General features: G+C 38.9%; 2 protein-coding genes across 5 annotated transcripts; both read right to left on the reverse strand.

The window, feature by feature from the left end:
- Window positions 1-773: 773 nt before the first annotated feature.
- On the reverse strand, window positions 774-4,300 carry manbal (mannosidase beta like). 4 transcript variants are annotated; one of them, XM_005460828.4, is made up of 3 exons: window positions 4,149-4,300; window positions 3,612-3,799; window positions 774-1,392 (listed from the first exon to the last, which is right to left on the reverse strand). In XM_005460828.4, the coding sequence occupies exons 2-3, from the start codon at window positions 3,759-3,761 to the stop codon at window positions 1,282-1,284; spliced, it is 261 nt and encodes an 86-aa protein (XP_005460885.1). In that variant the 5' UTR covers window positions 3,762-3,799; window positions 4,149-4,300; the 3' UTR covers window positions 774-1,281. The 4 variants fall into 4 exon arrangements, with proteins under 4 accessions (XP_005460885.1, XP_005460886.1, XP_005460887.1 ...); XM_005460829.3 differs by having other exon boundaries at window positions 3,612-3,795; window positions 4,149-4,292; XM_005460830.4 differs by having other exon boundaries at window positions 3,612-3,837; window positions 4,149-4,285.
- Window positions 4,301-5,547: 1,247 nt separating this feature from the next.
- Window positions 5,548-16,871, reverse strand: LOC100696566 (nuclear factor of activated T-cells, cytoplasmic 2). Its single transcript, XM_003456120.5, has 10 exons — window positions 16,553-16,871; window positions 14,568-15,522; window positions 14,252-14,423; window positions 13,507-13,709; window positions 12,648-12,820; window positions 12,153-12,293; window positions 9,699-9,754; window positions 9,294-9,426; window positions 7,287-7,940; window positions 5,548-5,911 (listed from the first exon to the last, which is right to left on the reverse strand). Exons 1-10 carry the CDS (start codon window positions 16,671-16,673, stop codon window positions 5,865-5,867), a joined length of 2,655 nt encoding a protein of 884 aa, XP_003456168.1. The 5' UTR covers window positions 16,674-16,871; the 3' UTR covers window positions 5,548-5,864.
- Between the last annotated feature and the right edge of the window lie 62 nt (window positions 16,872-16,933).

Genomic DNA, 16,933 nt, shown 5'->3' on the forward strand with positions numbered 1-16,933 from the left:
TCGTTTGCTGAAAAGCTCTAGTAAGCTCCATTCAGCCGACTGGGAAAATTGGTTGCTAAGCGACACACACTTCCCTAATGGTAAGTTTTTGCTGGTGCAGTGATACCGGAACGCGGTCGGCGAAGAGCGGTGTTTATCATCCATCAGCTGATATCCTCTCCCACACTCCCGCATTAAGTTTCCAGTAGTTGAAGCGGAGAACTGAAACTACTTAAAGGAGACTACTTGGTGTACTTTAAAAAAAGCGTACAATCCCAGTACTTTTTTCAATGACACAGTCAACTACCTTGAGAAATAAGATATATTCAAGCAGAGGCATTATATTGTAGGCCCATATCGCTCACAGAACTCTCGGAACTCTGCAATAGCTGATAGTGGAAGTAAAATTCCCAAAAGCTTTTTAATTTCACTGGCAACTCTATACGTGCAATTTTAATGTCCCAGTAACCTTTGAAATGAAAATTAATTTAAAAATAACTGCCCAGATGCACATCAAGATGGCCAGAATTTGTCTGGAATACTGGGATTAAAATCAAGACTTTATACAAGACAGTTCATGTAAAATATGTGCAATACTACTGCTTTAATAAAATGCTAAATGGATTTAAACGAGGTAATAAACATCCCGACCAAATGTCTTTCTGAGGGTATTAGCAAAAATCTGATCATTGTTTATCTCTGAATTTTTAATACATTTAAACATATAGTCGTTTTATTACAAATTTAGAGTGAAAACACAACCTAGTTACTGGTACTTTTGGACACTGTGAGACTTTGGTGCATCATCTATGGCATTATGATTTACTACCACAAACCACAGCTTTATAAGGTAAGTGTTTTGTCAGACAGAAGGTTGGGTCATGATGTCATTCTCATTTCTTTACATGACACTGAGGTTTTGCAATTACTATAAACTGCTAAGGTGGATGGCTACAGAACACATTTATTTCTGCCTTGTTATTAACACACAATTCAACCAATGATATTCAATTGTTACAAAAGAAAATGTATAACAAACATACCCAATGAAATACGCTGTGTAACTAAATAAACTGTTGGTAAGCACCATGATAATGAGCTGTTTTTGTAATGTGTTGAACAGGATGCAGTTGGTCCTTTTCTTGTGCCTCAAATTCAACACACATCTTTATTTTTTTATTGTTGTAAATTAGTGTTTATACTTGTAATGATAACGGAATTCTTATAACATTGGCAATGACCCAACACACACATTCTCAAGGTAATACACACACACGCGTGCACAGACATGCACACAGATATTTATCGCTTCTTTTTGCTCTCTTTCTTTGGTTTCTGTCGAGGCTGAGGTGTCGGTCCTTTAGGTTTCTTTATCTGTTCAGCAGCCTTTACGTCAGTGGGCTCGGCTTCCTCCTGCAGAGCAAACACAGAGCACTCTGAACAACCTCCAATGTAACAGTCTTTTAGATTGTCCTTAGCACTCACTTAAAAATAGAAATATAGTGATAAAAGTCCAGCATTTCACAACCCTAACTTCAATAAAATAATGCAAATATCCACAACAACATACTGCATAGAAGTAAAAGCAATGGACAGTGTACAGTGCAGTGGCCAGTGGTCAGAATAGGGGAGATGGAGGCAGATCACCAGGGTGCCGAACCCTGGAGCAGCTGAAAGCAGGATGTAGCTCACAAATTAGAGGCTATTTAGGTCACTTTACATACTGACAGCCAGTTGATTCATGTATAACTAGTAAATATAATGCTAATGTCATTTTATTCATCATTGTTTTTTTCCCCCCATGTTAAACTTGTCATAAAGAGTGCGTTCAATTTGACTTCTTATCCACATGGGGTAAGTATTATACATTTTCAATACTGTTTGTACAGTTTGCAGTTTTCCATCTCTATATAAAACTATCACAGTTTAACAGACAGCTGAATGAAATTCCCAGACACATACTGTACACAGCAGACAAAAGAAACTGACATGTTTCAGCACTTTTTATTTTCTGCCAGCCTAGTTTCTGTGAGTGTAATCTTTCCCATTGTTCTGGTGGGTAGGAACGACAGCAGGCTGCTGTAAAAAAGATGAAATGGCGACATACTGTGGAGAGTAATCAGTGTATCTGATAATGATGCCTGAAAATAGAGTAATTTGACAGTGGATTTAATTGCTCTTGTCTATAAATAATCTCTCCTGACAGTTGTTATTATGGAGATTGTGAAAGTAGCCCCATCTTCACAGACTTTCTAAAACAAGAGACTCAGCACTACACTTGCTAAGTGGTGCCCAGTTTCTCTGTATTTCTTTTTTAGATCAACTTCTAAATGTGACAAGCAAAATATAATAAAAATAAATGATTTTATTTTCAGTATTCTAATGTTAACATCAGCTGTTCCATAGTATAACTACATTAATGTGTTTAACTCATTGGAAACCATAATGTAATCAATTAAACTCTTCTGTGACATAACAAAAGACATATGATGTATCTGTGTGGTGTTATAGCACAGTCTCTATACCATATATGACTCTAAAGCAGAGTAAAATAGCCTAAAAAGTGTAAATTAGGTCGAAGATTACACATTAATAACTTCTTAAAAATGGGAATAGAATAAGTTAACTATGATGTAACAAATGTGCATGCAATTGTCGACATTTCCTAATGTATTTCTACCATTTTTACCCCCTCAAACTCATACTGTCATTCTAAGAAGAAAAAAATAACATCCCTGTGTAACAACCGAGTATAACAGTTGTTGGGTGCTCGTGCAAGAGCAGAAAAACATCAGGATGGGCATATGGTGTACAGTGACAATTTGACTTAACTGTCTGCATTGTGCTTAAGTCCTATTGATTTGTGCATCCTTCTCTGTTTCACCCGAGCCCAGACTTATTCAAATGCTTCCTGTGATGCTTAATGAAACCAACCTTACCCCAAGCTAAACCAGAGGGGAGGAGTATGCAGAGAGATCAATGGGTTATCGAGCTCTGTTAAACGTAATGTCAGAGTGTTCAGTGTTATGAAGATGGCTCTCTTTTAATCTGATTCTAAACCATTGTGAGTCATGAGAATTTGCATGCATACAGTGTATGAATGTTTTTTTTTTAAATATTTGGTCCTAATCTACTGCTTTTACACTGAAGGAACTGCAGCTACTAAAACACAGATTAGAAAATCAATTGGTTCCTTTTGTTGGCTATTCATCACTAAAACTACCTACTCAGTCAGTAATATTACTTTCACTTTGGCGACAAATTGAACTGAATTCATTGTCCCTTTTATTAGGTTGCAGGAGAGTCTTAGCAGTGCGTAGCATTTACATGCACCAAATGCCTCACAGCTGGATTGTGCAGCTGAAATAAACCATAGCAACAAAACCACACACAGCAGTAAAATAAACATAACTGGAGATGACGCATACATTTATTTTGACCACAGAGAGTGCTTGATGATCATGATTTCAGAAATGTTGGGTTTTCATGTCAACAGAAAACCATAGTTACCCAAGCCGGTCAATAACTGCTCTAGTGACACTCAGATAACACAAAAAAATGCCTGACTATGCAGAACTTCCTTCATAGTATACCCCTCAGGATGGGCATGCACACCTCTCTATAAGACCCACCTGTTCGTGGCCCTTGGATGAAGGGAAGATGACAGCCAGGATGCAAATAAGCTGAAAGATAGCACCGAGAAACAACCCATAGCGCAGTATGCTCTCTAGCAGGGTAGGCTCAGGGATCTCTGGAGTAGACAAGTCCAGTTCTGCAGACATGATGACCCTGCTTTGTTACGCTTCCTCCAGTGACCTGCCTGCGAAATTAACGTGAGCAACGGTAGAAGAAAGACATCTAAACCATTAAATGACGACAGGGTGCATTAAAAAAGAGAGAGAGAGAGAGATTATGTGTTGAGATGTTACTCTGCCTCATAGCAGCCACTTTTTAAACAGACTCTTTTAAAAATGTGAATAAAACAGACACTCTGCTCCACGGACTAAAACATAAACGTATTTCATGCTTACTTTATATATTTACTTTATTGTGGATACGCCTAGGTAGCACACACTCACAGCGTTACAATGTAGCGAAGCACTTTGGCAAGACAGTGTTCGAGAGCGGAAAGTGGGGGAAAAAAGCTCACCAGTGATGGAAGTACTTGCCTGGTTTTACCGCTACGGGAATGCAAACATCAAAGTCAGCTCTTCTAACGTAAAAAAGCTAAAGTAGTTCACAAAGGGAGAGAAAATAAATCACTTGTCGGAAATGACATCATAAATCCGCCATCTCCTTCCGGTCCGATAGAGGATTGGCTTGAAAACAACACCCTCTAACGTTCGTGGAGAAGATTTTCTGTTTATTTTCTGTTCATTTTATTTTTCATAGTTTTAATCCTTGCGGCGACTAAAACTATAATTTACTGTAGAGCCGGAATTCTCAAGCTGAAACTGGCCCCTCCTAGATTTTATCCACTGTGAACAATAAATAAAAAGAAAAGACAAAAAAAAAAAAAAAGTTGAATTTAGTGAAATAAATGTCATCATGGTGGCAAACGCTTATTTTTTTTCTCCAAGCAGAGTTTCTGTGCTCCACCAGCGATAATGCATGGCTGTTTTAGAGCCACTGCTTTACAGGAAATACGTTTCCATCCAAAAAAAACCCCTCGAGGTTTTCACCCACTAAATATTTTACAGCCTCACCTCAAAGATGAAGTGTAAAAGTTAATAAGTGTTGCTACTCAAGATAATTACCGCCAATATTTTCTCTCAAGTGTCCTTTTTAGTATTGCTGCATGTAGCATTACTGCATTTCTATGCAGTTTTTCCAAGTTCAGATGAGCATGAATGAGTCCTTTCACACTCTCGTTTTCACTCTTTCTATTGCAACGGTTATTACAACTGATCATATTTCTGTTGCTGTTTTGTCATCAGGTTTCTCCTTATTTTCTTCTGTAAAAAGGAGACAGTCAAAATGTGAGTCACGATATTAATATGTGAGTTCAGATGGAAAATGCTTTTAATACCTTTTAATTGCTGCCACCTACATTGCAAAAGAGCTTTCCTGTTTCCAATCAAATAATGGAATAATTAAACCCGAAATAAATCTAAAACAATATTTTAAACATTTAGCTTGAAATCATCTTTGCAGAGAATGAAACAAAAGGCAGTAAAAGATGACACTCAAGGAGCCTGGAGAACTTTTCCTGAAGACTAATTAAAGAAATTACAAGAAAGCTGCCCAAGAGAGTTCAGTCTGTGTTGAGGAAAAAAAGTGATCATACCACATATTGACATTCTTTCAAGCTGATTAGAACTGTGCAACCTCTGTTTTTGCCTTATATACTGTATTTACATTTATGTTTGTATGCTTCAATAAATTGCTTCACCTATTTCTCATTTTCCTACAAAAATATATAGAAACGAGGGCTAGCTCAAGGCTTTTGCACAGTGCTGTGTATTTTTTATTACTTAAAAAAAGATACACTTTTATTCTTTAGTTCCTTCTGCTTCCTATATGTAACAAAATGATTACAGTCAGTAAGTCAACACTCAAACACCATGATTCATATACAAAGAATTTGTTTAATATAAAACATTTTCTACAAGCTTACAAAGAGCAATTTTACAACTGTATAAACAGAGAGAAGTTAAACAGGTTAAAATAAAAGAGTATAATGTATATATGATCCACTATTGTTACTAAGGCTGAAATATATGATAACAAAATGGAGCTGACCCTTCAAAGTTGTACAGAAATATGGTATATAACGGATCAGTCTCTATCGTTTCGCTTAAATTACAGTTACTGAAGATTTATTGTTCTTGTTCTTGATGTCTACAGATTATGCTTAAACTTTAAGTGGCTTCAGGGCAGCATGATCACTCTCCATTGTGGCCTCTCATGTCTCTTCTTATGATGTCATTCACTGGAAAACATTGAAAAGAGTGATTAAGAACTTTTATATTTACAGCAAAAATGCAAGTTGAGCAGCTTATTTCTATTATTCTTAAATGCTACATAGAATGTATATTCTTTTGTATTTTTAAGGCCCAGTTGCAAAGATTTAAATTCTTAAAACCTCAAGTTTTGATCTGAAGGGTGAGAAGATTGTGCCTTATTTGTTCCCACCAGCAGGTGTTGCCATAGTCAGACTTTTTGGGGCAGTTTATGCTTTTTATTAAAGGTCAATAGTAGAGAATAACAGGAAAGGATGGGGAGTTGTGGGAAATACAACAAAAGACCTCAACTAGACTTGAACTTGAAAGGATGTTGTGGGTTGTGGTTTGCACTCTGGAGGCCTCAGCCATCAGTCCTCCCCAAAAATGTTCTAATTTTAAGCATAAATCAGTCTAATCGTGACTTTCGTGGCTGCAGTTATACTTACGTCCACTAGATCTCTCTGTTATGCAACATGGGTTTATCGACACTTATCAATGATTTCAGGATGTTACATCCTTACATCTGATAGAAACAGCATCCAAATGTAAAGTCTACATCAGAGACAAGAACAAAGTGCTTTTATTTATTTTTTTAACCATGGATGTAAATGTATTTGCCTATACCATGTACTTCCTGTATCTTCCCTCAACTACGGATGTGCAAACATAAACACTCTTCCACAGCAAACCAGGTCAGGTTGCTTCAAAGCGGTGACACTGCTTGTTTCCCCATTCATTATCTACAAACACAGGTAAAACTCTCAGGAAAGTGCTTTGGGTCATACCAAGTTTCAAGTGAGCCCGTGATACTTTAACAAGCGTGTGTGCTTGCATGAGTGTGTGAAGTGAGACAGTGAAAGTAAGACTGAATCAGACAGGAAAGTGGAGAGAAAGGCCCTAAAGAAAACCACAACGCAGGATTTGCAAGCATACAGTTGCAATACGCTTGTATGCACTGCAAATTGGACCACAAACACAAGGCTTCAGTATTTCACCTAACTGTTGCACCTTGTATGCACTTTTTTAATAATGTGTTTATATCACAGTGGTTACACTTGGAGGTGGGGGTGAAGAGCATGACAAAGGATCATTACATTTATAAACACAATAACAGCAAACATTTTTGTTCAGTCTCTTCCCAAAGTATGGCTGACTTATCTGTGTGCAAATATGTAAAAACAAACAAACAAACAAAAAAACTACATATATAAAGATTCAGAAAGGATTAAACCTTGCCAACATTCCAGGGTGAAGTGGGAATTCTCGATGGGAAGGTTAAAAAAAACTGTCAGGCACAATTCCGTGGTGGAAAAATGTCAGGAGGATTTCAAGCTTTCAAACAGTACATAACATTATACTCACCATCCTCCAGATAGGCATAACTGAGGTTCTCTTGTTTGATCATGATTTTCTCTGGAGCTCGTTCCTCATGGTTTCCTCTAGCAGGGGCAATCTGGGCCAGAGGCTGCCCACCTGGGTCCACCCGGGTTCCAACCTTTGCCTGGACTTGATTTTGAATGTATCTCAGAGGTGGCGACTTTCCTAGTGGTAGTGCTGTCTGCATGTAACCATGATTCCTTGACATTGAATAAGGGTCAAACGAATCACCAACCTGTGGACCTTCACCCAATTTGGGCACAGGGGTCCTGGCACTGACACACTGGCTGGGAGCAGAGGCTGGATGCGGAGCCATTGGGGAACCACCCAGTAGAGCGCTACTGCAGTTGCTGTAACGCTGATTCCCAGTGTGGTACAGCACTGGGTTGTTGACCAGAGTGCCAGGTCTTGACTGGTAATAGACTGGTTGATCATCCAGTTGATCTGGGGTTAACATGTGGGCTCGGGGGTCTACAGAGGTTAGATGGTAAAGTGTTGAGGAAACATTCAAGGCTTGAAGGTTGTTGTCTTGCTCCAGGGGACAGTACAGTGACTTCATTGACATGCCAGAGAGAGACTGATTATTTGAATAGCCATAAGAATTCAGCTGGTAGTCATCCAGTGGTTCTGCTTTAATGGCTGAAAAATAAAAACAATTATTATTAGATTTTTCAGAGAGTGAGAGAACAATCCAGGTCTGTCACTAGACTGGTATAAACAAACAGCCACAGTTACTTACTTACTTTGCATGTTAGCACGCTAACATTCGCTGATTAGTACTTACTTTCCTATTTACAGAGTAAACATAGGGATGATGTAAATGCCAGTAGTTTTTGCAGGTATTGTGTTATTAGACAAGGTGAAACCAAGTTTACTGGAAACTGTTCGCGTGAGACTTTAAATACAGTATATTAACTGAAATGTCACAGCAATTCAGCTAGTATAAACTGGGAAGAAGATATTTACAAAAGGAATATTAATGCAAGCGTATTTAGAAGCTCTCGAGCTATTTCAGTGATTATGTGACCTAAAGAAACAAGTCATTGCATCTCCAGTCATCTTTAGGAGGTCTGGTGATAGTAAACACATGTAGGTTTCATAACCAGTGGCTGGAGTATAAATCAGTGAAGATCGAAATGGCTTTAAATTGTCAGCTGCAATAATGTTACGCTTCTTTCTCTACTCCTTAACAATGTTGCCTCACTTCACCTAAAAGCTATAAATATATATCTATATATATATTGACCCAAACCAATAAACTAAAAGCCTTTTTTTGAAATGAGCCAAAGTGTGTCGGCGCTTTAATGTGAGTATCACATGTAGGCGTTAAAAAGGAAAACGATTTTTCCCTTTGAGAAGATGTAAGATTTGCCCCCAACCCCTACGCAGTCTCTGTTGTGGCTGCAGTGTCAGCGTGCTGCTATAACTGACTGATTAACTTCTGATTTCTGATAAAACTGCAAAACAGGAGTGTTAAATCAGAAGTTTGTAACTGCATTAATCTACTTTTGGGGTTAAAATTTTAGAACAGTCAGATTTAATCTGACTAAAGTTTTGCAATTTCCTGTAACTATTCTGTTGCTTTTTCTCATTGCTGATGGATGACTTAGCACACATTTACCTCCTTTAGCAACATCAAAGTCAGTTTATGGTTTTTTTTATGGTGTTTTTTTCATTATTTGCTAGCATAACTTATGTAGTGCTATAATACAATATATCTCTCCTGCAGAAAGATATCTGACAGATTACTATTATTAATGTTATTTCAACAGCTGTAACAGAAGAATTTCCCCAAAATGGGATTAATATAGTATTTTACTGCAGGGTTATGTTATGCTGACAAGGTAATAATAAGATTTCCAGTGCTGACATTCCCATTCAAATCCAGGCTGGGAAATGTTGACACTTGAATCACCTTCCTATTTCTCAAACATAGGAGGTACGCCTGTTTTCTCCGTAATAACAGAGCTGAGATGACTAAGAGATATACACCTCTCATAGGAGTGTAGACGAAGTGCTGAGGCTGACTGCGTTTCTTTTTCCCATTGATGACGCAGAAGTTGACTTTGGCCGGCTGGCAAATGCTCCGGTCTCGATATGGAGGGACTTCAACAAACAGCATGTTCTATTGATAGAATGAGAAAAAAGGTCATGAGTCAGCTGGCAGAAATCTCTACCTGTCAGGCCAAAATTAGTACAAGAAATAACACTTTTATGATATGATGATATGCGATTAGCACATTCATGTAGTCAGCAAACTGAAGACACAGGCTTTACATTTTGATTTCTGTTTTGCGCTCGTGTGAGCATGTACAGTTACCAGACAAATGACTTTAGCATGCATCTTACAAAATGTACATCATAGTTTATGTGTCAGTAAAAAGGAAGTTAACTTACAGCTTGAGTTTTATCTCTGTCCACAGTGGCCTCCACTTCCCAGATCTGCTGTCCATCTGAAATTAAAAGGAATACAGTTTTGCAGGTTTGAGTCCCATTTCGGAAAATACATGTTATGGGCTTTTTTCTTTTTCTTTCTTTTTCTTTCTTTTTTTTTTTAGCACAGCTTAATTTAGCATAAGGGCTAAACAGCTTGGTCTACTCTGCCTGATTGCATCACTAAGACTCTAAAGCTCAGTAAATAGCGTTTTATATTTGATTTGCTTAATTCGAAAGAGTTGTGGTTTATGTGCTGGACTATTTTATGGCTTTGGAGGTGGCTGGCAGATATTGCTACCATCTTACTCATCTTACTACAAGCTCACAAGCTGCTGACAGTAGTTTTATTTTTTACCACAAAATTATATGTGGTGGTGGAGTGGCAAAGAATCCTGTAGAAACCAAAGATGTAGCAAAAAACCAAACAATTACTACAAGTTTAATCAGCTGGAAACACTAATTCAAGCAATCAGATGATATGTCATGTCTTTAATTTACAGTACAGTAAGCACATTTGTCACAGACAGTGGAAAACAGGGTTCTCTTTTATGTCTGGTTTAGTGTTTCATTCCCATCTAAAGTTTTTACCTGCTGTTTCTGCTTTCTACCCACACAGTGAAAAACACAAAGCCTCTGCTCTGGGTCTGAGTCTTTATCAGTCTGTCTAACCACATCCTGTTGCATAAAACCCCACGCCAAGCAACAAGGAGGCTTAACATGCTTTCAGTTGTACCCATCTTTCTCTCAAACTATGTAACCCTACAATTTTGTGTGGGCAGAACAAGCAGTGACGAGGTGAGAAATTTCCATTTAGAAGTAAATAAAAGTTGCTACTGCCAGCAAAACAGTAAATGTTTAAGTTAATGGTTAATTTTATCAAAGGTAGATGTGGGGGCTGGAGGAAGAAGTGCGTCACTGAACGTTGAGTTATCCTGGGTGATATGCAAATAATCTAAAAATACAAATACTGCACGTGTACATGGACACACGCAAGTGGGTTACTGGGAGACCAACACAGGCTCAATTTTAAATCCTCACAAAAAAGAAAAATCTGAAAAAAGTTTGAAATCACAAGTGAACACACATGTCAACAATCCTTCTAATTACATAATTATGGACTGTAGATAAAAGATCGAAATAGCCACAGTGATGCCACACATTAGTTTGTAAACTTTCAGTTTGTTGTTCTGGCCTCACTAATTTATTTTTTAAGCATAAGGGACTATATTTGAACAAGAAGATACAGTGAAAGTTAGCAGCTAGGGCTAACATGTTTGGCTAACAAGGTGCATCATTAAATCCATTATAACTGTACTAATGTGCATCTTTTTCATTTTGTTTTTCAGTTTTAGCTCAAAGCTATTAATATTGATTTTATTTAAGTAATAAAATTAGCAATTAGAGGTTTGTGGTTTTTATACTTTTATACTTTGGAGACAATCCCGTTTACTTCTTTGTCTCCTCCACATTTTTATGCCCTTAATAACACATATAATACTTAAAGTGGGTTACATAAAGCCCCAGTCTCCCAGTACTGTTATCACCTACTGTTTATGGTTTTTCTTCTTTAAAGCAGCACATTATAAATATTTGGATTTAAAGAGAGACTTGCTTTACTAGTCAGCCTCGAAGGCACAACTTGAGGAACTGCAGTTTTTGGCACTTTTGTCTTAGCTTGGGAATAATTCTGCATTTTAAATAAAATTCACGTAACATTTGTGTGTTTTTACAGTAATTACAAAGGGTATGGACTATTACCCCCAACATTAGGCTTTGTAAACCCAACTTATTGAACTTTTCTTTGAGTGGCTGTCCTGACACGTTTTAAAGATCAGCGATTAACAACAGAAATATGATGTTTTGATGAGCTTTACTGAGATTTTTTTTTGTTTCTTTCTGAGTCTTTAACCTGTGACGTACCATAATATCACATATGAGGGCTTCAACCTCTTAGTCTAAAAGTGAAGTTCCTTTGAGCATGGTTGCAAAAACAAATTAGTCCCTATAGACCTCTGTGTTAAAATGTTAAAAATTTACCGGGGAAATAAAATAAAGTCATAAGTACCATACCAATTATTAGTCACCTATTTAAACATTATGTAACATGTCTCTTTCTTGTAAATGAGACACTGACTATCAATGGGATAACCTGTATAAATAAAGGTTAAAAAAAAATAATAATAACAACAAAATAACAAAATTGTTAAGCCTTGATGCTAACTGGCTACATGTGGTAACTGCTGGCTCAAGCTCCCCTTCAGTAAACAATGTGCAGTGTAGCACAGGGGCTACATCTACCTTTTACAATCTACCAATACAATCTTTGGGTGGCTCTTCTACAGTAGCTTTCAAAGAAGACTTTAGAAGATTCATTCCACCAAAGGCAGACATTTATGATTAAAAAATGCTCCTCACCTTGTGTCTTCTCTGAGAATATCACCTTTGAGTCAGATGTGAAATTCTGTCCAGTAAGGACCATTTGTTGACCACCGAGAACAGAGCATTGGTCCAGGTCCTGCCTCTCGACTGCAGGGAGCTCCTGAGCTGAACGCTGAGCTGTGAAGACATGAGCAGCTTTATTGCCAGTGTAACACTAGAGTATACTGTATAGTGGGATCAAATCCAAGGCAGTTGCACTATTGACCATTATAGACTAAAGAGCATTCACATTAAGGCTAGTAATTAAGGCTTTTTTCTGAGCAGCCAGCAATACATCTACAAGTGGCAGCTATGTGGCAATGTTAAATAATATAAACCAAGATGTTTGCCAACATTTGCTAACATCAACCACCAAAAGCTAATGAGAAAGAATGTAAATACAAAAATACAGAGCAGCCGATAAAGCTACAGTGACTCTCATGATCAAGCAGAAAGAAAGAAAAAGCTCATATGCAATAAAATACTTCTTACAGCATTCAATAGGATGAGAGGCCACTTGAAGAGACACGAGCTGGCCTCCAGGGTGAGGAATGTGGACGCGAAAGACCAAGCGCACGCGTGTGTTTTTTCGTCCAATATCAGTCTCTCCATTTCTTAGTTCAATGTCAGCATTTCTCAGCTTCAAGATTCCAACACAGTCAATCCTTTATCATGAAAGAGAAGAAATATGACATAAAATCAGTGCTAAAATGATTTTCCATCGTATTTCTTAAAAAACGAAACAAAAAAAACGTGTTGTCCTTCACAGTCCACCCAGACTGTCTTTTTTCACATTTAACTGATGCAATCTCCGCTATTTCAAATGTTCAGTCAGTAAAAAGCTCATTTTTTTTAAGCAGCCAAAGTAGTGATCTCTGGCATTTTCATAGAAAAAGAAACTTCTTTGATTTTGTTTGCTATTTGCTGTTGTGACTCATCATATGTCACGTTCATCAAACCATGTTTGGTTGCTGCTGCAAACACCCAGAGTTTGCTAGGTCTTTCTTGGAAAAACTCTCTGGCACACAGGAAGTGGTGCATTTTATGTATCAGTTGTCAGCAGCAGCAGCAGCATTTTTGGAGGGAAAAAGATGAAAACCTTGTGGTTGTCATGAGCAGCTATAGCTTGTAGTATTTAAAGATTTAGCACAGTGGAAAATCAAAAGAAAACACATGACGACTCACGCTGCTGTATCTCCACTCTGAGTCTTAAAGTGCTAAATCACCTCAGTGGTCTCTCTTGGTTGAAAAACACAAGGTCACATGTGAACGACTTGTGGTGAAATGTTGACACATACTCTAGGCATCTGTATGTATGATTGAGAATCCCCTTGGCATTAGTTTTACTCACACAACTCTCATGTGGCTCTTTGGCTCCAGAGGGATCTCCAACACTTTAGTGCCATTGATCATCCTCTCCATGCTGGGTGTGGTAACGGTCTTCCCGGTGATGCGGTGGACCTGGTAGAAGGCGTGGGGTTTCAGGAGCCTCTCATCGGCTGTTCCAATGAAGACCTGCAGTGCCAGTGCGGATGTGCCTTGGTAGCCACGGAGCTGGTGAAAGCAACAAGGGCAGTTAAAATATATGCTTCGTGCTGAACTAAATCAACTTTGAGATCATAAAAGTCCATGCCTTTTGAGAAAACATTTACACCACACAATAAATCTCTTGTGTCTGTGGGAAAGATTTCACATGCAAACTGGCAAAGCCAGAACACTGCTTTGCATAATCCATTTGTGTAGCATGACTGGGAAAACTGGTAATGGAGGCGCATTTTTTTTACTTTCCAGAAACAGTAAATAAAGGACATCATGCACTGACATTTATATGCTCTTTTTGTGGGCTCTTGATTTGTAATTATAACTGTGTTTATTTGAGCAGATTGAATCAATCCATGTCTAAATAATCACACATGCATTGTGGAAGCACTGACATGTTATGGGACTTCTATATTTGCATGAGTATCAGCTTTACACAAAGACGTTTATCAGGAAATATCACCCCAACATTTACAATCTCCCACTCCCTCTCTCTGGTACAACTACCACGCGTTCTTTTCCTCTCCTTTCTTGTATCTACATATGAATCCCCACACCTGAACCTCCGGGTGCCCTCCATTTGGTGTCTTGACAGCTCCTCGGCTGCCCTCGGTCTCATAGTGAGCTCTGTGATGCGATCTGGGCTGTTGTTGGATCAGTAGCTCATACTGGTCAGTCTGACTGGGCAATGACCACTCTAAAGATGGAAGTGGAGCCAAGGCAAGACCACTGGAAGAACGACAGAGTTCAAAAAAGAGAAGTTTAGATTTCAAAAATCAAAACGAACCTTGTACCATAGTACCCAAGCTTATTAAAACTCATTAAAAACGACACATATTTCTTGTAAGTGATAAATTAAGACAAACATAACACCTGAATGCGGATCGTCCACTATGATGGAGTGAATGAGAAGGAGGCCACACAGTTGGGAGCATGTAGAAGGTCTCAGGTTTGATCTCAGCTCCGCCCCTACTCATCTTTTCTTGCTCAATAGCCCAGTCGTAACCCTCGCCATACACACAGTCCTGTATTTTGGCCCTTCCTGGACTGCTATTCAGAATCTCATCCAGGCCAGAGGTTGTGGTCTGAACTTGAGGGTGAAACTCAGCTTGAGCCTGGTATTGGTGCAAGTAGTAGGACCCCTGCTGATCGTGGGGTGATGGGATGGGGCTAGGACTCCGGGAGCGCTGCTTGACAGGAGTGCCCTCCTGACTAGAGTGGGTCTGACCGTAGAAGCGTTTGCCTCGCTGTGGCGAGACAGACCGGGAACGCTGATGGGGGAGTGGTGAAGCAGAACGATTCTGTGGTTGGAGATAGGTCTCATCCGTGATGCTGTTTCGAGGTGAGGCTCCTGGAGAGGAGTGGGTAGAGGACGTATGGATGCCCTGCAGGCTTGAGCAGAGGTCCAAGGGATTCAAGCCCATACCACAGCTGCCTACATTAGATGGCGACACACACGGAGAGGCCAAGGGAGAGTAAGTATCTGCTCCCCAGCCTGTGGAAGAATTACTGCTGGCAGGGCTAACGCACTCTCTGTAGGATCCCCGGGCTTTAGAGACAGGACTTGGCTCTAGGGTTTGTGAGCTGAGAGAGTCACCAGATGGAGTGATCTCAATCCTGGGGCTGGGAGCAGGGATACCGACTCGTGATGTCAGCCCCATGGTGTCAAACACAGCTCCTGATAGGTTTCCTGCGTTGGTGCTGTGAGAGGAGGTGTCGTGGTTAGAAGTTGGTGGGTTGGAGGTGGAGATGTATGGATCTTGAGGCTGGACCACCAGTAGAGGAGGCTGACTGTCATTGTCAAGGAGACCACCAGTGTCATCTGTCACTGATCAAAGAAAGGACACATTTTAGCACACAGGCCAGAATATCTGATTACTAAACTACTGCTCTTACCACGTGGTAACTTAAAGTGGACTTAAAGATAGTCAGTATTTCAAATATAAAGTAACACACTTCTTTTAAATCCTTGCATCTGTATGATATCCATGCGAGAAGATTAATGATTAATATGGTCACCTCAAGTACATGGCTCTGGCTTCAGCACAGAGCCTAACCGGTTTCCGGTTTTAAACACTTTGTTTGGGACAGCAACTCAGAAAAAGTTGGCATTAAAGGAAGAGACACTAAAACACCTCATTTCAGAGAGAAGATGAAGCAAGGCGCTGCATGAAGGCAGAATATAAAGTAAAACACGATTATTTTGTGAATAATTATTTTTTCATTTTCTTAATCATGCAAAGCTACTCTAGTTGAGTCCAAAAATGAAGATATGGAGCTGAAAATGAACATAATCGGTTCCCCTTAAAGCTCTTTTACCCAAAACATGCTTGAACAATATTTTCTCTTAATAAAAATCTATAAATTTGAGAATATGCCAATGTTGGGGATGCCAGAGCTGGTTTTGCGTTTCCTCTCCCCAGTAAAGCTATTACTATCATACTGAACAAGTGTTGGCTTTAGTCAGGATGCCAAAAATGAAGAGGCTTGCAGATACAAATTCAAAAAAAAAATCCCATTCATGGTACTATGAGGATCGCTTGATTTTGAATCTACTTAACTATAATCTGTCGCACTCATGTTTACTTTTCATTATGAAATAGAAAAAAGAGTCTTGGTAGCCCTCTTGATCTTAGATTAAAAACAAAAGGATGATGATTATCGATCAGTGTATAATAATATCAAGGTCTGGGAGCTAAATTTTCATAAAAATAAAACACAACACAGTAATTACAGACGCATCCCCAGCCGAGAAAACGTGGGTTAGCGGCAATAAGATCATGAAATGCCTTTAAAAAATAAATAAATAATAAGATACTATGTTTGGAAAAATGCATATGCAATTTATGTATACACACCTTTATCACAGCCAACAGAAAAATCAGGTTGATTATACAGAAAAAGGTCCGAAAAGTCTAACTCCTCCTGGTTTATGTCTTGGCCCAGGCCCTCGGTGAGCCCCAAACCTCCAGAAGTCATCTCCAGCTCGGAATAAACAAGTTTAAATCCCGACGAACGTAACTGTTGTAATAGCTTTTGTTCAAATAAATCGTCACTTTAATTAAGGCGCAGCGTGGATAATTAACGCAACGAACGAAGTTACAGTACTTCTTAGATGCGTTCAAAACATTAGAAACTGCGCAAATAAAGCATCTAACTGAGCGAGGTGAAAAAAAACGAGCGGTGTCAGACGCTTCCTGTCACTGCTGATGATGACAAGCAGGCAGGAGGTGCAGACC

This window comes from Oreochromis niloticus, linkage group LG5 (genome assembly GCF_001858045.2).
Source record: "Oreochromis niloticus isolate F11D_XX linkage group LG5, O_niloticus_UMD_NMBU, whole genome shotgun sequence".
Classification (NCBI taxonomy): Eukaryota; Metazoa; Chordata; class Actinopteri; order Cichliformes; family Cichlidae; genus Oreochromis; species Oreochromis niloticus.